This window comes from Tupaia chinensis, unplaced genomic scaffold (genome assembly GCF_000334495.1).
Source record: "Tupaia chinensis unplaced genomic scaffold, TupChi_1.0 Scaffold000437_1, whole genome shotgun sequence".
Classification (NCBI taxonomy): Eukaryota; Metazoa; Chordata; class Mammalia; order Scandentia; family Tupaiidae; genus Tupaia; species Tupaia belangeri.
Genome location: NW_006159942.1, coordinates 1,682,935 through 1,708,705, shown reverse-complemented (window position 1 = coordinate 1,708,705; position 25,771 = coordinate 1,682,935). Strand labels below are relative to the sequence as shown.

Genomic DNA, 25,771 nt, shown 5'->3' with positions numbered 1-25,771 from the left:
AGCACAAGCCGCTGGACCTTGGAATTACCGTCTCTGTTGTGTGCACAAGCCAGCGGGTAGATGACTGCAGAGGAAGGTGGGAATGTAGATTCAGAATTCAGAAGACCCTGGGCTAAAAATGTGGCTTTAGGTGTCATCTGCATAATAGTGCTGTGGTCGGCTAAGACAGAGCATGAAATCTCTGAAGGTAGGAAAAGAATGAGAATAGACAAAAGATCCTTAGAAAACATCAAAGTTGAGGCAACAAAAGGAGGAAGAGGAATCAGAGAAGACAGAGGGAGAGTGGTAAAAGAAGGATACTAACACCCCGAAGTGTGCAGTCATATCACTGAGCTCAAGGGAATGGAAGGTTCCAGAAACCAGCTGACTTGGTGAGCCCTCAGAGAAGCCAGGAAGAATAAAGCTACTTGGATCTGTTGATGAGACGATTGTCAGGTTCAAGAATAGGCTCACTAGAAGGCTAGGGGGAGGGCTGTAATGGTAAGAAGTGAGCGAGTCGTGGTGGACAGAGGCAGCAGGGATGGCCTTACGTGGTCAAGACTGACAGCAAGGAGGAAAGAGAAGACAGCAGTGTGGAGGGGTAAGGTTTGAAGTTAAAGAGGCACCAGTGAAATCTCTTTTAGACAGGGATGAAGGAGCCATTGAGGGGGGAAGTGAAAATAGAGCAGTAATGCTGAGTAATAGCAGCAAAAATCTTTCAGGGGCAGAAACCACAGCAGATGAGACCCTAAACTGTTTTCCAACCTTATCATAAAGCAAACCAGAATGCATGGAAGTGCTATTTTCAGTGATTCCCAAGCAGTGATTTTCTTAGAGAATGAGGACCTGTGGAACAGAGTTTTTTCCCTCCTTTTCTGAAGAAAGCATAAATTTAATTCATGTACCCCAGGACTTAGGGGCAAAATGGCTCTCTTAATAGGTTGCCTTTGAACAGGAAAATATCCTCCATAGAAGAGGAGAGGAAATGCTGATAATGAATCTGGGTGGTATAATATAAGCATTTTCTTGCGGTTAGTGCTATCTGCAGATCGCATTGATTATAAATCTTACATATGAAGGAAGGGGGCACTTTGAGCCTGTTTTCCCAAAAACAATGGTCAAAGGCACTTAAGTGCATAACATTACTCAAATGGTATTTCACTTGCTCTACATGAGGCTAAACATTTGTGGACAAAATCAAAATAAGTAGAAAGGCAAAAATATTGGCAGCGGTTAATGAGCACTGGTTGATTTTGACTGCTGTTGCCTCAGGTAAGGCGAATACTATAAAACATCCACTAAACCGTCTGCTCCTTGGTTCCGTTCTGTCCTGTGAGGGGTTGGGGTGGAGGAATAATGGGACACAGGGCATCAGCTTGATATTTCCAGGAAATGTGCCTATGCTTTCTCTTCCGTGGGGTGAGTTCAGTAGCATGTCCCCTGTATTCCAAATGGTCCCTGGGGTCTCCTTGCTGTCGCATTTCTGCACAGTCCTCAGACACTAGAGACAAGTGTTGGAGGTTGTTAGCACATGTCCCCCTGGAGATGAAACTGGGCTCAGCACCAGCAAGAGTACACGGGAGGGGAATCGTCTCTGCTCGGTGCTTGGATAATGGCTACTCCCCGATGCCCAGGGAAGAATTAAGTTCAGATGTTCCTCGCACTCTACTACACACTCGATCCTGAACAGCTGGGCTGTTAATACAATTTAAGAAGCGAGAACTGGCTGTTCACCATCTATATATAATGTATTTGAGATAAATCTCTCAATGAGGAGGCATTAACATTTCGAGTTTCTGTACAGCCAAGGGAAGCAGAACATTAGGCAAGTATCCAATGAGCCTCATTAACGAAGATAACCAACGTGTAGAATCTGGGGGGACTTGCTCCACATTTCTACTCGCCGTGGTATTTTTTTTTAACCTGAAATATGCTGGTAATTTTCTGACTTGCAAAATTGAGCTGGCCTAAAGATGAATAAATATGCTAATTCTTAATACTTGCTGAACAGCCTTCACATTCTAGGTGGGACATAAAAATAAAGCATCATTTGTCACTTTTATTTTTTTTACAGTTGATATCTGAGAAGATGAAATAGTCAAGCCATAAGAGGCTGATTTATTTTCAAGAAAATGGAAATAATATAACATTACACAACAGCGCTTTCTAAAAATCCTATATCACCTATGAAATGCCTACTCTAAAATTTATAAGAGGGAAAACTGTAGACAAGCAACTGGTATGAGTACAAGAGTTTTTATTTTTATACGGGTGGAAATGGTTAAGAACAAGGTTAGTCCTGTCGGAGAAGGGCGATTTCCTCCTTGTGCTTATGAAGAGCAGACACCTCTGTGGCATTTCCACCTTCAGAGCCAGTCTCAGCACAAACCAAGTTAGCTTGTAGCGTAAGTTAGTGGAAAACAAACGTAACAATGGCTGACACTGTCAACCAGCAACAAAACTAAATATATTTGCTAAAGAAAATTTTCACCTAGCAATATTGACACATTTTCTCACTATCATTAGAAATGTGCTTGTCATTGTGTGTCCACTCATACTTCCTAACAAGATAATCTCCGAGTCTAAGAGAATACCTGCTCTTCTGTTCATTAAGGCAGAGAGATGGAACATGCGCTTGGACTTTTTTTTTTTTTTTGCTATAGGATGTGTGCGCTCGCCAGACAGACAGAGAGAGACATAGAGACAGAAAGCGAGAAATCACCCCCCAAGGGGGATGGTCACGCCGCAATCCCTTCTCCTCCATTCTCCTCTCGGGATCTTGGGCATGCACGCACACGCACCCAGCGTGAGTTTTAAGCCACCAGGTCTGGGACGTGAACCGCGGTCGACTACGTGGGAGTCCAGTGACATAGCCATTACGCTAACTGCTGGTTCCCGTGCTTGGACTTTTTAATAGCAGTTTTAGCTTCTTAGGATATGAGTTCAAAAAGAAGGACATACATAACTAACCTGTGTTGTTGAGCGCACCAAAAGGTTTACCTGATCTGTCAGGAAATTATTCCTACTGACTCAGAATTTTACAATTGCAAAATACTACATACAGTTTGATTAATTTATACTTTAAAAACATTAAAAGGAAGACAATTTGTTCCAGGTTTGCATCTGAAGGCTCAGTTGCACTCTGAACACATGGGTGCCCAGGGTCTTGTGGACTGAGGCTGGGGTGGATTGCTGTGGGAAGACTGTTGGCGGTGTCTGTCTGTTTCTTACTCTTTCATTCTGCCTCTCTTTCTTTCTCTGAAAACATAAATAGTGAATAACTTCAAAACATAGGGCAATTCTCTTTCTTTTTTGAATTCTGCCATTTTTTAGAATGTAAATAGCTATCCTAGCATTTCTGATCCAGACAGTGTTTTCCTATCCTTTGTTTCAGTGAGGGCACGAATAAAGTAGACATGCCACAATGAAGCTCTCGTGTATCCAAGACAGTTAAGTGACCTCCAGTTTGTCTTTATTATGAATTTGCTTTAGCAAACATCTTTGTTTTTCTAAATGTTAGAGTTTATTTCCTCCGAATAGCTTTTCTGAAATGAAATTACTAGATCAAATGATATGAATATTTTAAAGCTCCTGTTTCCAAGCATATTTCTAAACAGCTTTCCAACGGGTATTTATTAATTTACTTTAGAGTAGCAATATATGAGAATTATAGTATTACCCTTGGTTTCACAAGCTGCTAATGAACACTTTTATTTGTGTTTATTTCATTCCTAGCAAATTTGAAAGTTTCTGTAAGTACTCATTTACAATTTTTTGTATATTAGGTTCTTATTTTTTATGTGTTTTCTTTTCAATTGGTTTATTATTTCCAGCTCTTATCTGTCATCTTTGCTTTTATTTTTATTTATTCTTTGTCCAGGCTCTCATGATTCATTCAGCTACTGGGTAGATGAAAAGTCCCCAGTGGGGCCTGACCAAGCTCCAGCTATCAAACGCCTTGCCAGGATCTCCTTGGTGAAGAAGCTAATGAAGAAATGGTCTGTAACTCAGAACCTGACATTCCGCGAGCAGTTAGAAGCTGGGATCCGCTACTTTGACCTGCGTGTGTCTTCTAAGCCAGGGGATGCGGACCAGGAGATCTACTTCATCCATGGGCTTTTTGGCATCAAGGTTGGGGATGGGCTGATGGAGATTGACTCATTTCTTACACAGCACCCTCAAGAGATTGTCTTCCTGGATTTCAACCACTTCTACGCCATGGAGGATGCCCATCACAAATGCCTAGTTCTCCGCATCCAGGAGGCCTTTGGAAACAAGCTGTGTCCAGCCTGCACTGTGGAAAGTATGACGCTGCAAAGCCTGTGGGGGAAGAAGTACCAGGTAGGAGGGAAGGAGCGATGAGCTTCTGAGGGCAAGAACATAACTCTCTCTCTGTTTTTCCTACATCACCAGCTGCAAAATATACAAAAATAGTTTTCTATACAAAAAATATGTCTTCACTTTTCTGACAATTTAATAGTTCAATCCAAAGCTAGTAGGCTAGAAGGCATGGGTTGTTTGGAGCATTCATATATGCAGACTGGTTCTTGGGCTCTAGAACAATTTCAAAGGCTGGCATTAACATCTGCCAAATATTTCATTCATTTTTTTTCATTGCCAGAGGACATGTACTTGCAACAGAGACAGAGAGAGGGAGAGAGAGAAAAAGAGGGAGTGTGAACGTACCCCCTGATCATGTGTGGTCACACTGTCATCCCGTCTGCCCCTTCTCTCCATCCTGCCAAGATTTTGGACATGCATACACACACCCAACATGATTTTCAAGCCCCCAGGGCTAGGATTCAAACCCTGGATTCCTTTACCAGTGGGCTAAAGGGCTAGCCCTGAACACCACCAGATATTTAAAGCAAACTATTTGACATTGAAATTGACTTTGAATAACCTGGCCAGAACCAGCCCAAAGTAAAGTTATGAAATTGGGCCAGTTGATCATAATTATTCTGTCTTTCATAAGGTCCTATCTCCTCCTAGTTTGCTTCTGAGATAGTCTCTTTCATCTTTCAACTCAATGTTGGATCGTCCTTGTGAAGGTACTGACTGATTGGGAAACACACTGACTAACGAAGGCATATGAAGGGGCTAATCTCGGGGGTGTTAATATTTTAAGAGTTCCTATCCATAGAATATTGATCATAGAGGAATAGAGAATTAAGAAAGAAAAAACCTTTTGGGAGGGGGGTATCCAAGCTGGGAGAATGTTCCGTAGATACTTAAATTGAGGAGAGCCTGCACAGCTAGGCCCATGAGGGCCATATGCAGGAAAAAGAAATGTGGACCTCTGGTATATTCTACTCTGATCCGAATGAATGGTAATAGGAGAGAAGAGTCTCAGGAAAGGGTGATTTCCAATTTAGACTTGCTTTAAAAAGCAATAATAATGAGGGGCCAGTAGCTGTGTAGTGTTTTAAGTGCTGGACTCCTACGTGGCCAGCCATGGTTCGAGTGCCAGATCCGTGGCTTGAAAATTCATGCTGGGTATGTGTGCATGCATGCCCAGAATCTCAAGAGGAGAATGGAGGAGAAGAGATTGCAGTGTGGCCATCCTCCCTGGGGGGGTGATTTCTCACTTTTTGTCTCTCTGGTAAGTGTATGTGCCTTCTAGCAAAAATCTCTCTAAAGAATAAGGGAACCAGCAGTTGGCGTAATGGCTATGTCGCTGGACTCCCACGTAGTCGACCGTGGTTCACGTCCCGGACCCGGTGGCTTGAACCTCACTCCGGGCACGTGTGCGTGCATGCCCAAGATCCCGAGAGGACAATGGAGGAGAGGGGATTGCGGCGTGACCATCCCCTCTGGGGGGTGATTTCTCGCTTTCTGTCTCTCTGTCTGTCTCTGTCTGTCTGGCGAGCGCACACGCCCTATAGTAAAAAACTCTCAAAAAAAAAAGAATAATAATAAAATAAAAAGCAAGTTAGATATTTTTGGATACAAGGAGGAACTTCAATGGAAAACTTAGTTAAATATTATTTATTTGTAAATATTTATTGAATACCAAGTATGTGCCAAGCACCATTCTAAGAACCTGGGGCAGGAAAATCAGTGAAAATAATCAATACAAAGATTTGTCCCCTAATAGAGTTTTCATTCAGATGAAGAGGGGTAATCATAGATAATAGAGGTAATAAATATATTACATATAATGCTTGAAAGTGGTAAAAGATATGGGAAAAGAAAAAGTCAAGTGTGGTAAGGGGGAACCAGGTTCTTTAGGTTGGACAGTGGTTAATATTTTAAGCAGGTAGATCAGGGTAGCCTGAAGGAAAAGATGGCATCCGAGGAAGTTGGTCACGTGGATATTTGGGGCAAGAGAAGCAGCCTACGCAGAGGCCCTAAAGCAGAAGTGTCCCTGACATCTCTGAGGAAAATTTCTCCTGGTGGGACTGGAGAGCAGGTGAGGACAGAGTAGTAGGAAGAGGCTAGAGAGAGATCCTGGGTGGTCACATGAGCTCTGAAGGTACTGTAAGGATCTGCCTCGCAGGCTGAGTGAGGAGGGTTCTGCACATAGGCTGAGGGGCCTGACTCTGGCTTTAATGGGATCCCTTGGGTTGCTGTACAAGGAAGAGATTGGGAGCAGTGGGCACTGGAAGAAGTCGGGAAACCAGTGAGGAGACTATTAGGGGCGAGTGGTCAGGTTTTGAATCTATCAGAAGGCAGAGCCAACAGGGTTTCCCAGTGGGTAGGAATCAGGGTGTGAATGAAGTGAGGGCACAAGGATGACTCCCAGACCTGGCCTGAGTAATCAGAAATACCAGGCTGTTTCCATGCCTGTGAAAATGCTGACTGTCTCTGACTACATAGAGGCTTACTAAATTAATTCTTGGTATCTATTAAAAGTCAACAAGTCATTTTTCCTCATTACAACTTTGTAAATGGTATTTTGCCAAGATTTATCACATTTTTCCCCCTACTAAACCTAAGCTTCTATCTCTTCAGACTGACAAGTCTAACTAGGAAAGATGTTTTTCACAGTGGAATTTCTCTCTTACCCATTAAACAATGGTAATAACAAGAACAAATATTTATTGAACCTTTGCAGTGTTCTAGGTACATGGTTGAACTCATTCAATCCTCTCAACACTATGAGATAGGTACCCTGCTTCTGTACTCATTTGGGGGGAGGGGAAACTGAGGCATAGAAAGACTTAGCAACTTGCCCAAGGGAGCACTGCTGGGAAGTGGAAAGCAGCGGGTTCCATCCCCAGCTGCCTGATTCTCCAGAGCTCCCACAGCTTCGGAATCTCTCTGAGGGCTCTTCACACAGCCTACTGATTCTCACAGCTGGTGTCATCTATTACGCTAATGAAAATACTTTCTGCTTATTAATGAGCCCATTATCAGAGGACCTCAGAGCATTAGCAGCATGGGAGAAAGGCATGGAGATCTATAAAAGAGTCCTTGGATACTGGGATTTGAAAAAGGTTAAATTTGAGGAGAGATAAAATTTTATAATTTTGTACTCAGTATTCTGGATGGGTTAGCGTATTGAATACTAATCTGTTTAGAAATTTGCAGGAGTAAGAAATGTCTTCAGAAATAATGAATAGTACGGGCAGTAAATTTTTAGCAGCAAAGTGGAGGTCTGTCCGTTTTTAAGTATGGACCAATCTAACTGTGTCATCTAACTATGAATACTTCCATAAGTTAGGAAGGAAAGAAAATGTAGTGACATATCAGAACAAGGGATAGTGTCATTGATTTAAATCCCAAGGTCTTCCTAAAGCAAGCCATAGTTTAGCAGGACTGCAGCCATTTTGAAATTAAGAAAGACCTCTAACAAAACATTCTGACCAAGTGCTAAGTCATAGAGAGGTCTGAGCAATGGTCAGATAGGAGACTAGAAATGGATGTTTGGAGTAAAACAGGAATCACGATAATTAACTGGGGGAAAGCAATGAATTCTGACTGACTGTAGTGAGAGAGGACATGTTGAGCTTTTTTATTTTTTAAAAGTTTTTACCATAGGGCTCATATGCTCACCAGAAAAAGAGAGAGATAGTGAGAGGGAAGGTGAGAAATGACCCACCTCAGAGGGGATGACCATGCTGCAGTCCCTTTTCCTCCATTCTCCTCTTGGGATTTTGGGTATGCAGTTTGATGGTGCTTGCTGACTGTCTCCCTGTAACTGGTTACAGAAGTAAACACTCCCTTTCCCGCGTCTGCCTCCCATTTCATTGACCAAGAGAAGCAGCAGCCATACTTAATTGGCTGGCAACACCCTGTGCTTCATTCCCCCTATGCTTTCCCTGGCACATCTCTTCTTATGAGCTAAACAAAGAGATCTCAAATTATCAGCCTTCTTCTTCTCCCTGCTGGGGTAGTGACATACTGGTAGCTAAATTTTAAATATTCGTTATAAAATGAGCTGCCTCACATGTAATCTCCTGAGTAGTTTATTACTACAATTTAATAGCAAGAAGTACACTACCATTCCATTCAATGTCATTTACTCAACATGCAATGACATCCCAGCTCACAGGTACGTATTTGCACATGAACAGATAGGAGTTTTCAGGATACAACCAATTAGGAGATTTTATCTACACCTTAGAAGTTTGTAGGGTCTTAATGAGAACATAAGAGTACATAACACTAGTGAAATAGCAACAGCTGGTATACAATTGCAAGATAAAACTACCTTCCTTGTGTGTTTTGTACTGTATGAAAAAAGGGGTTTTGAATTAAATCCATTGAAAAGTAGAACATAGCATAAGTCTGCATCCCGGAGGCCCCTGGTAAAGGGACGATTGGAATAAAAGGCCAGTCCAGGAGTAATTCGTAAAGAAAATGAGATTTTTTTTTTTTAAATGTGAATCTCAAGAGAAAAACTGAACATGAACTACTGAGCTGGAGGGGCTGGTATTTCAGAGAGAAATACAGCAAAACAAGGTGGAGAGGCAGATGCAAAACACAGGCCCTGAGTGCAAGTCCTCCGCACACAGAAATTCTTCCTCAATCATCAGGATCAGATTGCTCAAGAGAGCGCTTAAAGAAAGGCATAAATCCTCTTGTGTATAATCTGTGCTCTTTGCACCTTTTCCAAGGCAGAGTAAAGAACAGCATTGTCCTCTGGTCCCCTGATGCTCAGTGCAGGGGCCAGACAGCACAGGATATGTATGGTCTGACAGGCCCTGTCACTGGACACACAGCCTCCTGCCTGTCTTGGCGTCCACCGCACGGGCCAGCTTTCCTCATAGGCCCGGGACCGCAAAACTAACTAATTACTTTGCTGGGAGGAAATCCTCCTCAGTCTCCCAGGTGATCTGCTTACATGAGCTGGTGATTGACCTCATTAACACACGTGTTCACCACAGACATCATTAGCAATCGGGCAGACATTACTTAAGAGCATTAAAAACAACAGCAGTCATTACCCTACTCAGGCATCCAGCCTGGCCCTCCCTGACTGTGGGCCTCCGGGAGCAGTTAGTCAGGCACCCTAGTCACAAGCTACATGCACACCGGAAACAAGACCAACGTTCAGAGTCTTGTTCTTGGTGCCTGGAGGATCACACTCCAAGGCCAGCTATTTGAGGATTGCAGTCCAGGCTGTGTAAACACGTGCAGGACATTCCTCCAAGAAGAGATCACTGATGCCCATGAGGGGAAAAAAAAAATAGTATGTCTAGAAACCTACCCAGCAGAGCTATGAAGTGGGACAATCAAAATAGCAATTCCCCGTCCCAGAGCTCCCTCTCAGAAACTAATTAATGCTGTGGATGCGACTTGCTAATTATTTTCAAACTCACCACCATCCTGAGCTGTCCCAGTGGAGGCCCATCACCTCTGCAAAGTTTTCCCTGACTCTAGTGGCATACTCCCCACCTCTCCTGGGAGGGACAATTTCAGTTGCTCAGAGCACAATTGAAAATCTGTTACCAAATTATTTCAACGTGTTTATCTCAACTCCAAGAGGTAAGTGTCAATTCTGTCAGCACAGAAGATGTTAGACCATACCAGCAAACTCAACCTGAGTATTCTTGATCTGAGGTCCAAAGACTGCCCTGGGGAGGGGTATGGTAGAACTTAAAAAATCTGTGAATTTGGATAGAAAAAAATTGCATATTAATTTTTATTAACCTTTAGCTTAACATTAGCATACCCACTGATTATGAGTACAGGCAGTCCACACAGCAGCCCTCCTGTCACTCTGTCCCCATAGATGTGTCCATATGGCATTTAAGTTATGGCAGTTACCTTACAAAACCATTGAGGCTCATCACTAACGCGCTTATAGAACTTAGTGGACTCACAACAAAATAATGTTATTTAATGTTTATCATGAAGTACGGACATTTATTTATTACAATTTTAATATAGTAGTGGTTATATTTCCATATTATTGATTTCCTTTGCAATGCTATTTTATTTTATACATTCATTTAAAACATAATCCGGATAAAGGGCTCTGGGACTTTACCATACTTCCAAAGAAGTTCATGACCAAAAAAATTTTTAGATCTTTGAGTCACACATGTACTCAGAAAATCATCATTTACTGAATTTTTAAAATACATATGTAACAATTCTCAAATTTTCACACATATTTATATTGGTTCACCTTTTCTCCCAGCAATCAGTATAAACCCAAGGAGTTAATATCCACCTTTTTCTTTTTTAAATTTGGTGGAGGGTGCATATGCTTACCAGAAAGAGACAGAGAAAAAGAGAATGAAAATGAGAAAGCATCCCCCAAGAGGGTTGGTCATGCCACAGTCCCTTCTGTCTTCTTCATTTCTCCTTCCTCTCGGCATTTTTGGTTATGCACAAACACAGCATGTTTTCTAAGCCACTGGGACTGGGACTCGAACCATGTAGTCGGCCATGTGGGATACAACCACCATAAGCACCATGTCACCAGCCGGCCCATTTACATTTTTATGAATTGCTCTCTTTTTTCTGCTTTGAATGTTTCAGGTTCTTATTTTTTACCACTGTCCCTTCTACAAGCAATACCCCTTCCTGTGGCCAGGAAAGAAGATTCCAGCTCCCTGGGCAAATACCACAAGTGTGCGCAAACTCATCCTCTTCCTGGAGACCACTCTGAGTGAGAGAGCCCCACACGGCGCCTTCCATGTCTCCCAAGCAATTCTCACCCCGAGAGTAAAGACCATCGCCCGAGGCCTGGTTGGTGGTCTCAAGAACACATTGGTTTGTAGGTAAGAGTTTGCTTCCATCCCACATGTAAGGGTTTTTTCAAAAAAAAATTTTATCTTGAGTTTGTTCTGAATAAATAGCAGTAAAGCCATATAGTTTAAGGATTTAAAGAAGAAGATGAAGAAGAAAACCAATTTTGTTTGAGAAAGTTTTGTATTTGAGCGAGGTTGCACAAATTGTGCTCCAAGGATCTATAAATACTTAGTTAAAATGCACACATTATACCATTAGTACTCTTTAAATGTTGACAATAAAGAAAAACATGGCGACATGGTTTTCCTGTCCCTGTGCTGCCCCCTAGCCCAGGTTCTCACGCATTTAATAAGCATAAAATACAGACTACAGGCTAGGCCTCCAGAGATGACCCTTCAGTGATTTGGGGTCCTTGCCCTTCCATGGTGATGGTAAGGCCCATAAAGCAGTTTAAGATGCCACCCACTGTGCTATGGCCTCAAATATGTCCTCAAGGCAGAATTGAGCCTGACAGTAAAATTAGCAGAGGAAGCTCCAGCAATTTTGTATTAGATAACATCCTTTATCCTGGACACCAATGAATGATAGATGTTGTCAAGAAAGGATGGCTTGAATGCCGGATGTGGTATGTGTGGAGGAGTGGGGCCTAGGGGAGGACTTTGGAGGAGGGATACAGAGGCAGAGCATTGACAGAGGGATACAGAGGCAGAGCATTGGGGAGGTGTGGTGTTATGGGCAGAAGATATTTTGATCAACTGGACTGGGGAGAAATGTTCACATATTAAATGTTCACTTTGTAAGCTAAACAATGTGATTGAATATATATAAAAAATAAAAAAATAATTAATAAAAAAGAGAAAGAAAGGATGGCTTACATATATATATTAATATGTACGTGTGTATGTACATGTTAAAAAGGAATGTTATAAACACACTTGGATAACAGGGCATCCCTTGTTATCCACCATGGAGAAGCTAAAATGTTTGAGTAATGAGATATTTATGAGAATCAGTCTGATTCCTGATTTCCAGGTGGTGGGCACTGAGTTCAGACAATGAAACCTCTACCTGAAAAGGTTTTCCCATTTATTTGGGTCTGAGTTTGGACAGCAAATGGCACCTGCCTTTTTCTTTCTTGTTGAGAGTTCTTGATTACGTCAGTCATGCACAGACCCAGACACTCCTTTCAATACCACTCCGCTAGGCTTGACTGGCTTAACGGTGCTAAACCTGGAAAAGAGACTTCATAAACCAGTACTGTATATCTCCTTAAGTGATAAAAACAACAAGCTTCCTTTCTAAAAAATAATATATGTACATGCATCCACATCATTTCCCTCATGCCTTTGGTAAGTTTATAGGTTAATAGTATGCACTGATTAAATTAATAAACATTGCATCGGAGGAGCTAGGTTCAAAGGTACAAGATGACTGTATAGTCTCTACTCCCATGGAAATCATAATCCACCAGGAAAAACTAGGACGGAACTTTTTATAAGCACTATGCAAATCACTTTAATAAAAGTCTGTGCAGAGAGCTATACTAACAAAGGAAGAGAATATTTTAAAATAAGGTAAGTTGTACCTATGTACTGTATTTTGCTCTAAAGTATCCTTTTGCAGATGATTTCATTTGCTTCTTAAATAAAAACCAGCCTCTACGAGGAAACATTTTCTAGAGCACATTATCAGTCCCACTTGAGAGGGGACTCAGTGAGGTTAAGTGACCCAGATCCACTTAGCTAGGAAAAGTCAATAATATGTCCTCGAACTCTAGACCTCTGAATGTTGGACCACTGCTCTTTTCAGTATTCAGCCCTGTCCTGGGGGCCTGCTTCTGTGGCACAAGGGTAAGTGCCATGCAAGGCTAGAAGCCATATGGCTGACTGCAGGTCCCCAGATTGACTTGAAAACTCACTGGACACGTGGTCAGGTACCCAGGATCCTCAGGAGCTGGAGGACTGGGGAAATGGGATTGTTGCATGAAGAGACTCCATCGGGGTTGTCCCACCCCTCTCTCTTACATACACATGCATGGGCTGCCATAAAACAACAACATTGACTCGGGCACAGTATAGTCTAGTGCCCTGTTCCTTTTTACTCCACAGACCTGTTACTGTCTTGCTAGTGCCTGCATCTGGTCAGATCTCACCGTTTACAACTGCCAACCCGCAATGTCACAATGATTTCCATGCTTCTGAATTCCTAGACCTGTAATCTGGCTGCATATACATCGCAGGTTCTTTGCTTGCTGGTAATTGTGGCAGATGTACCCAAAGTCAAGGTATCCCAGTCTGCCTGAGCCCTTGCTCAGCTGGTAGTAAGTAGCCAGCTTAGATTGGAAAGAGACTTTGGCCTCTCAACCCCTGCCAGTCACAGGAACATGGCAGGGAAGATCATGCATTCCTGTGCCTGCCCATCAACTAAGGAGGAAGTGCAACTCTGGTCTGTAAGCCAAGGAGAAAGGCCCCAGGAGAAGCCTAACCTGCTGCCACCTCCATCTTGGACTTCCAGCCCCCAGAATAGGAGAAATCAATTTCTGTTACCAAGTCCCCCACTAATGCAGTCCCTGAGCAACAGGATGGCCTTGGACACGTTTTCTGAAGTCTCTAAGCTGTGGTTTTCTTACCAGGTAAATGGGGCTAGTAATAACTCATGGAACTGTGGAATCTTGGCATACAAATGCCCACCACAGTATCTAGCATGAACTAGCATGCCATCCCTATGTGTAAAGAAACCCCAAGAAGCAGTGGACCAGCCTCGTTCTCAGGCGTGTCTCAAAGTCAAAGGGGAGTTTTGAACTGCTGCTCTGCAGCCTGTAGGAATTGTTGCCCCCGGGGCCTGTCAGCATCATCTACCCCAACCTCTTGCATCCATCTCACTTGGGTAAATGCCGGAAGTTAGGAAATACGGTGACTCCTCTTCACAGTGGGTTCTCCATTTCTCTCTCTACGTAATCCTGGTTACGTAACGCTTGCTTTGGGAAAGGTTGATACATGCCACTCGATGCTGACACAGAGCTCTTTGTCAGCAGAGACCCCAACATACCTTCCCCACATTGTGCTGAGAAGGTTCCAGAGATCCTGCCGTGACCTGGCTATTGCTGCCCTCAATTCTTATTTCCCCAACATGGCCAGTAGATGGCGCCTGTGTTTCATATTTAAACACTGCCCGGGGATTTTTTAGTCTTGGAGGCATTAGGTTCAGTATTCCAGGGTCCCTCATGTGGGCCACTGCTCTTTTCAGTGTTCAGCCCTGTCCTGGGGGCCCGTTTCTGTGGCCATGCAAGGCTGGAAGCCATATGGCTGACTGCAGGTCCCCAGGTTGACTTGAAAACTCACTGGGCACGTGCTCAGGTCTCCAGGAGAGGTGTGTTTTCAGCCCCTCACTCTCTGGTCACAACAGTTTGTCACCTAAACAGTAGGCTGTGACGGCTTTAGGGGAGTTTCTTACTCCCAGCCCCTGAATATTTCCAACTTCACTCCCACTTACGTCCGTCTCTTATGCCCAATGTCCACATAGTATTTGCTGTATCTTGGGAAGTGTTCCACACTTTACATGAATTAGTTCATTTAAAATTTTGCACGTGGAATTACTGTCCCCCCTTTTACCAGGGGAGAGATTGAAGGGCAATGAAATTCAGTAACTTAAAGGTCACATTGCGATTAAGTCTTCAGGAATCCCAGATAAAATCGGAAGGACCCTGGGAGGGTGGTCTATGAAGCCATAATCAGCTATTAATACAAAAGGAAAATTTATTTGTGACATGTATTTTCACCCAGGACTGATTGTAGACTCCACTGAGTGAGGGGAGAAACTTGGGGCTAATTATATGGGGTCGTCGGACATGAACTAGCATGCCATCCCTATGTGTAAAGAAACCCCAAGAAGCAGTGGACCAGCCTCGTTCTCAGGCGTGTCTCAAAGTCAAAGGGGAGTTTTGAACTGCTGCTCTGCAGCCTGTAGGAATTGTTGCCCCCGGGGCCTGTCAGCATCATCTACCCCAACCTCTTGCATCCATCTCACTTGGGTAAATGCCGGAAGTTAGGAAATACGGTGACTCCTCTTCACAGTGGGTTCTCCATTTCTCTCTCTACGTAATCCTGGTTACGTAACGCTTGCTTTGGGAAAGGTTGATACATGCCACTCGATGCTGACACAGAGCTCTTTGTCAGCAGAGACCCCAACATACCTTCCCCACATTGTGCTGAGAAGGTTCCAGAGATCCTGCCGTGACCTGGCTATTGCTGCCCTCAATTCTTATTTCCCCAACATGGCCAGTAGATGGCGCCTGTGTTTCATATTTAAACACTGCCCGGGGATTTTTTAGTCTTGGAGGCATTAGGTTCAGTATTCCAGGGTCCCTCATGTGGGCCACTGCTCTTTTCAGTGTTCAGCCCTGTCCTGGGGGCCCGTTTCTGTGGCCATGCAAGGCTGGAAGCCATATGGCTGACTGCAGGTCCCCAGGTTGACTTGAAAACTCACTGGGCACGTGCTCAGGTCTCCAGGAGAGGTGTGTTTTCAGCCCCTCACTCTCTGGTCACAACAGTTTGTCACCTAAACAGTAGGCTGTGACGGCTTTAGGGGAGTTTCTTACTCCCAGCCCCTGAATATTTCCAACTTCACTCCCACTTACGTCCGTCTCTTATGCCCAATGTCCACATAGTATTTGCTGTATCTTGGGAAGTGTTCCACACTTTACATGAATTAGTTCATTTAAAATTTTGCACGTGGAATTACTGTCCCCCCTTTTACCAGGGGAGAGATTGAAGGGCAATGAAATTCAGTAACTTAAAGGTCACATTGCGATTAAGTCTTCAGGAATCCCAGATAAAATCGGAAGGACCCTGGGAGGGTGGTCTATGAAGCCATAATCAGCTATTAATACAAAAGGAAAATTTATTTGTGACATGTATTTTCACCCAGGACTGATTGTAGACTCCACTGAGTGAGGGGAGAAACTTGGGGCTAATTATATGGGGTCGTCGGAAAAGTCATGACATATTTTTCTTTTTTTTTTTAATGTAAAAATACATCATGACTTTGCTGACAACCCAGTAGTTGTCATGGGAAAAGGAAAAGGAAGAGGAGGACAATATACTACCAGTGCCTTATGAGGGTTATTTAGGAGGCCAGGCTCTGGCTTTTCAGAGAAAGAAGGGGGTCAGCTTCAAACGAGAAAAGGGAGAAGATGACAGCTAAGGAGCGTGTTACCAAAAGAAGAGGAAGAGGTCAGTTAAGGTAATGCACTTTGCTTATTTTCAATTTTGGCCTAACGCAAATCTTTCCTAGAAAATCTCCAATCTCTTAGCCAGTATTAGGCCCTAGTTCCTGTCTTCCTTGCAATAGTACTTCTCAGCCTTTCGAGTACTGAGGGAGCTGTTTTCACCATGACACACGATGGCTGGAGCACGTTATTGCTCACAGCTCTCTGGTGGCCAAGGTATTCTACACGTACTATAAGTATAGAAATGATCACATTGAACTGTCATTGTTTGTTTATCTCACTAACCTGTGAGCTTCTTTGAGTTAAATATTCTGTCTGTCACAGAAGCTTTTAATTTAAGAAAGGAGACAGGCAGACTGTGTTGATGAGACAACTGAATAATATTGGTTTACTGGGGCCAGCAGGTGGCATAGGGTTGAGGTGCTGAACTCCCACATGACCAACCATGATTCAAGTCCTGGACCCAGTGGCTTGAAACTCACACCAGGCAAGTGTGTGTGAGTGTCCAAAACCCCAGGAAGAGAAGGAAGGAGAAGGAACTGCAGCATGGCCATCCCCCGGATGGTGATTTTTCGCTTTCTCTCTCTCGCTCGCTCTCTGTCTTTCTAGTAAGCACAGATTTTTTTGGCCTATAGCAAAAATCTCTCCTTTAAAAAAGAAAAAAATTGATCTACTAAAAACTCCCACATAGTCATAGAATTGTATATCCATCGGAAGAAGTGAACTTTGACCCTTACTTTCTACCATATTACATAATTAGAGATGGTTTTCTTCTAAAAGGCTAAACTATAAACCTTTTAGAAGAAGACAAAGGAAGATATCTTTTATTAATTGGAAACAGAAGTCTTTTTAGACACCTCACAGAAACCGTAAAAGCAAAACTTGACAAACTAGACTCCATCAAAGTTAAGGACTTCAGCTCATCAAGAGGCATCACTGAAAAAAATTAATAGATTTGCTATAGGGTAGGATAAAATACTCACAAAATATGTTTGGCAAAATACTGATATCCAGGATGTGTAAATAACTTCTACAAACAACAATTTTTTTAAATGAATAAAATAATTAAACAGATACATCCAAAAAGAACATATGCAAATGTCCAAAAATTATGTGACTAAGTGTTCAACATCCGTAGTTATCAGGAAAAATACAAATTAAAATATCGTGAAATATTTCTACATAGTTGCCAGACTGGCAAAAATTAATGACCAATAGTACCAAATCATGAGGAGGATGTGAACAATCAGAAATCTCATGCTTCATTGGTGGGAGTTGACAGTGAAACAACCTCTTTGTGAAAAGGTCTGGCAGTTCCTTATAAAACTAAATATAAAACAACCGTATAATATAATAATTTTGTTTCTTGATATTTACCCAAAAGAAACAAAAATGAATTGCTACAAAAAGACTCACATGGGACCAGCAGTTAGCATAATGGCTATGTTGCTGGACTCCCATGTAGTCGACCACAGTTTGAGTCCTGGACCCAGTGGCTTAAACTCATGTGCGTGCATGCCCAGGATCCTGAGAGGAGAATGGAGGAGAAGGGATTGCAGCGTGTCCATCCCCCCTGGGAGGTGATTTCTCACTTTCTGTCTCTCTGTCTCTCTCTGTCTCTCTGGCGAGCGCATGCACCCTATAGCAAAAACATCTTCAAAAAAAAAATTTTTTTTAAAAAGATTCATGTAAGAATACCCATAACAGTTTTATCCATAATATCCAAAAACCGGAAACAGCCATCAATAAGAAAACGGATTAAACAAACTGCAGTACATTTGTTCAGTGGAATACTGTGCTGTGATTTTTTAAAAAAATGAACTACTGATACGTACAACAACATGGATGAATTTCAAAAGCATTATGCTGAGTGGAAGAAAGCTCACACAGAAGAATGCATATTGTCTGGCTTATATGAAGTTCCAGAATGGGCAATCTAACCTATGGTGGAGAGCATGTCAACATAGTTATCTCCAGGAGGATGGGGCAGGGATTGACGGCAAAGAGGCATGGAGGAAGAACCTCTGTAGTGCTAGCAATGTTCTATACCTTGATAGGGGTTGGGATAGATGTGTGTGTGTGTTGTGTGTACACACGTGACATACATAGACTTGCTGAGTTTTGGACTAATATATATGTGTGTATTTGTGTGTGTGTAACATACGTGTGTGTTTGTATCCCAAATAAACACATGCTCACACATATATGTATTTCTTTTTTGGTCAGAACTCAGCAAATTATGTTTTCTTAAGATAGGTGGGTTTTATTACACATAAACTTTGTCCAAAAAAAAAAAAACCACAAACTGAAAACAAATATTGAACCCCAGGTAATATATTGATGTTTGTCATTGGAATATTTCCGAATGTGGGGTAGATTGATAGAAGGAGAGTGGTGAGTTGGTTGACAGACAATAGTAGAGTAAGTGTCAATTGTAGAATCAGGAGGATAGATACTCACTATAGAATTTTTTCAGTGTTGCCCTAAGTTTGAAAATTTTCATGATAGAAAAAGTTAAAGAACCCACCAATAACTGAGTTATTGATCTTGGTCAAGGCTCTGTTGACATAGTACCCCTTTGCTGCTTGGTGTATATGATATTCTCTATCAGCAAGAAAATGCTAAACAGTATAATTCACTGACAGGATACAGACCACTTCATCCCTGAAAGAGACAGAAAACTTAAATGGATATTCCACTGGGTTCTTACTCTTTTATTGATATGCTTTTGTTATATCAGTAGCAATGTTTTGTTTCCATTCCTGGAGGGATCCTTCTAAACTCTGCTACTGATTCTCTCTCCCCCCAACACATCTCTGTGTAGGAATCTTCCTGCCATCCTGGAATGGGTGAAAACTCAGAAGCCTGGAACCATGGGTGTCAACATCATCACATCTGACTTCGTGGACCTGGTGGACTTTGCCACAACCGTCATCGAGCTGAATGACCTTCTACAGGAGGACAGAGCTTTGGCTAAATGCTGATTTAATTTTTAATTTTACTCAATGTTGAATTTGTTGACCAGGATTGAGTTCTTAAGGGTTTCCTGTTAGGATGGCCCCTGGGCAGTTCTGGTGAAATGAGTAAGAGGAGGAGAGCTTATTTTATTCCTTCCTCATAGGGCCATTTGGATAAAATTATAGGGCTTTTAGTTGCATTTTTCCCAAACGAGACTTCTAAGAAACTTAAGTCCAAGGGAAGAAAGCGTGTTTCATGTGAGCAAAGTCAGGATCTCTGCAATGGCTTATGGTGATGTATGGAATATGGAAAGACAGTCTCCAGGTTCCACTGGGGTATTAAGTGCCCCTCCAATTGGCCCAGTTCTCTATTGTCTTCCAGGGTGTTGAGTTTGAGCCAGTGAGAAGGCTAAACCAGGAAGCCATTTCTGGTCAAAAGTATGGCTCATTGCAGGTGTGGACTGACCAGTAGGGTGACTCTAACACCAACCTGAGGCTCTGAACAGGAAAGTGGCCAGGCACCAGTTCTCTCCAGGACTGGTGAATGTTACAACTTATTAATTTAACCTGAGTAGGTAAGACCTATTTCTCACTACGGTGTTTTAGCCACAAGCTGTTGTTGTGTAGCTTGTGCTAGTAGCTGGTCATCTTCATTCTCCAGATAAAAAGTGTATACTGCCCTCGGTATCAGAACTATGTTTCCCAGTTTTACAACATTGATTCCTTTCTATTTCTTTTGGCTCCTTAAAAGTGAAAGGAACAATGATGGGAGATCTTTTCAGTGTGGGGCCCAACACAGATAGACTTACATGCATGTTTGTTGCATGCCTTATTTCTTTGATTTAATTCTGTGGCTTTTCCAAAAATGGCTGTCAGGTAAGCACCTGCATCATTTTGGCAAGTCTTCTTTGGACTGAGATCTTCCAGCCAGGTCTTGGAACTGCATTTTACTGTTGTCTGCCTAAGACTCAGGTCTGCACTGTGGGACACAACCCTAGTAGAAGGCACCTTGTCCATGATACCATGGAGGTAGCCACAGGATGCATGGGAAAGTGCAATGACATTCAAGGAGGAAGCTCCATGTGGGTTTGGAGCCATTCTGTAACTCCTTGAAAACAAGACTACCTCGGGGACATTTGGGATGACTTACATGTCATCGAGTGAAAAATACCCAGTGTGGGAACATCTCCAGTTTATGTCTTGATTGTTCTACTTTCTGTAGGTTGTTTTGAGCCTATTAATCACCTCCATGAAGGCTCTGAAACTCAAGGGGGGGGGTTGTTATTATTATTATTGATAAGAGGTGCTTATCTATAAAGAGCCCTCTTGGGTTTTTATTTATTTATTTATTCATTCATCTATTCATTTATAGAGTGAGTCTCTGCAGTGCACTGCAGTAAGTATCCTCAAGAGCACTCACACAGGAGCTTACTGGACTCTTCTCGCCAGTACAGATGCTGCTACGGTCTTCCTCCCCTCACCAGGACCGTGCATCTCAGGGCTCTCAGTGACCTTTGACTGCTGTAGGTGTCCTGGCTCCCCTAGCCCTTTCAGGGACAGTGTACACATGTGGACGTGGGACAGATCTGAGAAGCCCTGCCACCCCACTCACGAGGACAGAATGGCTCATAAAGAATTCTCAGTTCTTGAGGTAGATCATCCAACAAAGTGCTGAAATTAAGAAACAGAAGAAAACCGGGTATCGTGTGTTCTTCCATGTTCCTTGGCACTATCTGAGAATGCCTAAGTGTCAGGTTCTGGCATCTTAAGGAGAAAATGCAAATATGGAATCTCAAATAGATATGTGTATGTACAAAGGTCATTGGACCCTCCTCCCAGGAATTCTCGTTTATCTCCTTAGATGCTCATAAATGGATTTCGCATGTTGCCTGCAATGGGGGGAGCAGCGGCAGATCCGATCCTGGATGAGCCTCTAAAAGCACACGCACACCCCCTACTCCTGGTCTTCCAGCCTTTACTTTCTGTAACTTCAGTTCTGACTTTTAGCCTCCACGGTCTGAGGAGATCTCTGGGAAAATATGGTTTAAATGTCCTTTTTCTTGCATTTGAATACTTCCTCAAAGTGGTTTTTGGGGTGATATTGTTGAATTGCAAAGAGCCTTCTCTGGATCGGACTGAGAAAGTTAAGTGTCCACTTTCCTAATTTTCCTTCAATTCTTACATCACGCCCTAGTGATAGGTTCTGAAATCCCTTGCCTGTACCCTCAGGGTTTTATTTTTGTGTTATTGTTTCATTTTGGTTTTGTTTTTAATGCTTAGTCAATTGCTAAGGATCAGCCCATTTCCCATTTTAACTCTGTATTACTTGGCAAAGAGATAAGGAGGCAAGAGGAGAATCATTCTGCTCTGTTTTATTTGAGCCTCAGCTTTGTCCAGGTGCTTGGTGCTACGAGGCCAGGTGTGTTGTCAGGTATCTACACAGGATGCCAGTGACACCCAAGGGCTGCTGACTGTTCAGTGAAATGTTTACTAGACTTTCTCCTTTAATTTTTCAATATGTAGTTGCACTCCACTTGAGTTGTAACATTTAAGTGCACTGCAGGTTTTGCATGATAGAAGTGGTGGAGCATGACACAGAAACACAGAAAACTCTCCGAAGGCTGCATGCATGGAGTCCTGCTCTGTGTGGCGGGTGCAGGCACTCTGTCCTTCGTGTTGCTTTGAATTCGCCAGTTTTGCTTGCATTTGAAAGTCTGCCCAGGAATTCTAGATGATAGGAGGAGGATTGTTAACCGTTATCCCTTGATAAACACCCTTGAATTGAAAGACTCTGTGCCGCCCAAAAACGTTGCTTAACCTATTTTATAGGGTTTGTGCATTGTGCTCCTTGATGAAGTGGCCAGGCAGAACTCAAACACATGGGTCAGAGAGGAAACAGACTTCAGGTCAGGGACTTGTTCTGTGACCACCAACCATAAATGTGGTGTCCCAACCGTATCGCTTATTCTCACAAATTCTGGGGACCTTTCAAATCAGATATGCTCAGAATTCAGTTCATGATCAGCTAAAAAGCTACTTGACCGAGCCAAAGAAGATTTTGGTTTCACAGAATTTGAGGTCATCTTTATTCCCCCCCCAGAACTGAATTCTTCATAAGCTCCTTGGACCATTTCCCACAGGACCCTATTTCCAGGGTTTATGGCAAAGGGACTGTCACAAGTCTCGGGTTATAACAGTGTTTAAAAACTTGAACTTTGAGCCACATGGCATCATGGAAAATAAGTATATTCTTCGGACTGGAGAGATGGACTTGGTAGAAAGGAACGATAAGTTATCAAGAATTCAATTTTGAATTAATGGCAGATCTAAGAGGGTCATGCCATTTTTTTTCCATTTGATGATGTATTAGACATGATAGTAATTTAGTCATTTTCCTTCGTGCTGAATCCAGACCTTGGAATTCTTGAGAAGAGTTAAGCCACAGCCTAAGCCCAGGATTTTATATTAACTCAGAGAAAAGCACAAGATCTGATCCCAGGTAATGATAGGTCTTAAGAATCCTAGTTCTTCATTCATGACCTCATACTCATACAAAAATGTTTCTGTTTCTGTTCAGAAAGACAATGTAGTGGAGCATTCTGGAATTAAGTGCAGTTTTATGGTGTACTGGGATTTTCAGTCTCTGGTTTTCTGAATCCTACTATTAGAACATGCTCCTGAAAAAGACATTATTACCTTCCAGCTAGAAGACTTAGCATAGAACTAGATGAGGAGACACAGAAGAAATTCAAACTGAAATGAAGCTACTTCTTTTTCCTGGGAAGCGAATAGACTACACAAAGCCATCATGCCATCCTACAGATTTAGTTTTTGGCACAGTTTAAGTTTCTGCAATGTTTTTTACTGGTTGATATTAAATGATGATTATTAGGTTCTGAAAACAGAATAAACTAATGAATGGAGTGTAGCCATGAGGTGCCCCTTTCTTGGCTGAGCGAGTGATCCTGGGCTAAATCTTCCTTACTGTAGAAAAGATGCTGTCTGCTACTTAGTGCTGTTTTATAAATCTTGGATGACCAACTCCCCCAAATGTAAGGTCATTAATATTTCGATGAAATCCCTTATACTTGAGATATACAGTTGTAGTTCTTTCCTTGGCTTGTGTGAAGATGCTGCTACTTGGGCTTATTTCCCAAAAGTGTGCTGATGCGTGCCTTGTCCAGGGATGGCACTGTTCATGATCTGCGTAATGAAATGTGTGAGACTCGAGGAAATCCGTCTACACGGATGTGGGCTTTTGAGAGATCACTCTTCCTAACACATGCTAAATAACCTTGTCATGCCAAAAGGAAGTAAATAGAAATTGGTAGCATTGGACATCCCAACGGACAAGAAATATTTTTAATGTGGCATAAAACTTGGTTGGCCTTCTAAATCCCATACTAACTTTCTCATACCCCTTGGCCTCCTGTCTCAGCCTGCCCATAGTGTTTGCCACCTTATCTTTGTCACTCACAAACATTGCCTTGGGACACACAGGAGTGAACCAATTGGGTACTGAGTGATTTAGCTGGAAACTTTACCCTCAATTACGAATGATACTGAACAGCTCTTTACTGCCCCAAGAGACCCGCTATTTCTTTAGCCTCTGGATTTACCAACTTCCTACTAGAAATAGTGACACTAATAGCACAATATCTCTGGACTTGCCCTCACCCAGAATAATATATTACAAACTGCTATTGATTTTTTTAAAAGCAAAATGCTATTGATTTTCTTAGACATTGTAAAAATATCCTAAGATAACACTTACCTGCAGTAGATATGGCAGTCTCGTGTCTTCTCTAACAAAACTTATTCTTAAGACTTTTCAGACTCATTTCCAAGCCAAATAGTTTAGATTAAGTATTCCCTGGGAATTCCCCCCCCCCTCCGGGAATTCAAGCCCACGGTCCATTGTGGCAGCCTTGTCAATAATTAGAGGCATTTTCTATGTCATTCCTTCTCAACTCCTTCATAGAATTCACTTTCTGTTCTGGTCTCCTGGCCATCCTCCACCATCTGGGTGATTACTGTTTATCACAGGGTGCGGTAGAGCTTACAGTGGAAGACACGCACATTCAGCGGTGGTCATGGTGGTTATTGCTTCTCCTGTTTCCAGGTCCATTATTCTGCCCCTCACCTCCACCAGGTCATTAGAACTGTACTTGATTGGAGCCCAGGATTTGGGACCAATACTTAATTCAAATAGCAGGAGCTTGCTCACAAGCTTTAAGCTCAACCAGAAGCACAGCACTTTGAAAGTTACACAGGCCTTTGGTAGCTTTGTACATTTGCAAATTTACATGTGTTATTAGTTTATAACACTAATAACAGTTTAGTCATGAATCTATAGTATCAATATGGTGAATCTTAGAAATATTTTACAAGCAGCAGTACCTTGCTGCTATTACGCTTACTAATTTACACCCCGGTGTTAATAGTAAGCATTAAATACAGATTGTGTATGCATTACTTGTATTGTGTATATGCCAACTGTAATACTTAACCTCACTAAACAGCAACTAGAAAATACAGAAATTGTTTTAGTGCAAATAAGTCTTGGTCAATACAGATGATATGTGAATCTGCTAAGTGCTCTAATAGGTATTATATTTTGCCCTCTATTGCTTGTTTCACACTACAGTGCATGTTGTTTGCTAAGAAAAGAAAAAAACAATAAGTTACACTAATTTAAGATTAGGATTACAAGTTTGCATATATGCTGCTTGATACTCTGAAAGGTATTTTGTGGCTCAGTTATTTTATCTATACACATTTCACTTGGCTCTTCCCCACCCAGCATATACCTGTTCAAATAGCTTTCTCTTTCTTTTTTGTAACCTTGATTAAACCGCTTAATTAAACTTAGAACATTGTCAAGCCAGAATACCTCATTTTAACTGTGAAAAAACATTTTAAGAGATATGATGACATGATATGTTTTCTTGTATTTGATTTAAGCCACCTGAATAGAATTAAACCTAAATAAATGGTAAACTTTGACAGGCACTTTTCTTTTGTTTGAAAAAACATTTGATCATTGGCTCGCTTCTAACTTTGCTTTAAAGAGTTACAGACTTGGCGTCAATAAAATGCCTTATTATGTGAAATTGGGTAAAAGTCCTCTCACCCCTGTCTAGCACAAACTGGGATTAATTAAATATGCCTGAAGTTCTGGACATGAGCAGTATGTGCAGCATGTGCACAGCCTGGCCACCCAGGCTTTTCCTAAATCCATTCTTCGCATTTCAGTTCTTTTCGCTAAGTTTTAGACCAGGCCTTACTGACATTCATATCCTCATTTATCTGACCAGTATCTCTGGCCCACATTAATTTGAGTAATTGCTAAATACCCAGAAATAGAACAAGGCAGACATCACGTATTTGTGTATAATCTTACATCACAATGAAGATGTTGATAATTTCCTCATTTTTTATTCTTTTTACTAGACTATCT

General features: G+C 42.1%; 1 protein-coding gene across 1 annotated transcript in view; it reads left to right on the top strand.

Annotated features, from left to right (window-relative positions):
* The window catches only part of PLCXD2 (phosphatidylinositol specific phospholipase C X domain containing 2), a 57,188-nt gene extending 31,877 nt beyond the window's left edge, over positions 1 to 25,311 (top strand). Inside the window, exons 2-4 of the mRNA XM_006155145.3 lie at positions 3,860 to 4,320; positions 10,915 to 11,156; positions 19,179 to 25,311. Coding sequence (XP_006155207.1) covers positions 3,860 to 4,320; positions 10,915 to 11,156; positions 19,179 to 19,338 — 863 coding nt within the window. The 3' untranslated portion in view covers positions 19,339 to 25,311. The remainder of the gene's footprint in view (positions 1 to 3,859; positions 4,321 to 10,914; positions 11,157 to 19,178) is intronic.
* The last annotated feature ends 460 nt before the right edge of the window (positions 25,312 to 25,771 follow it).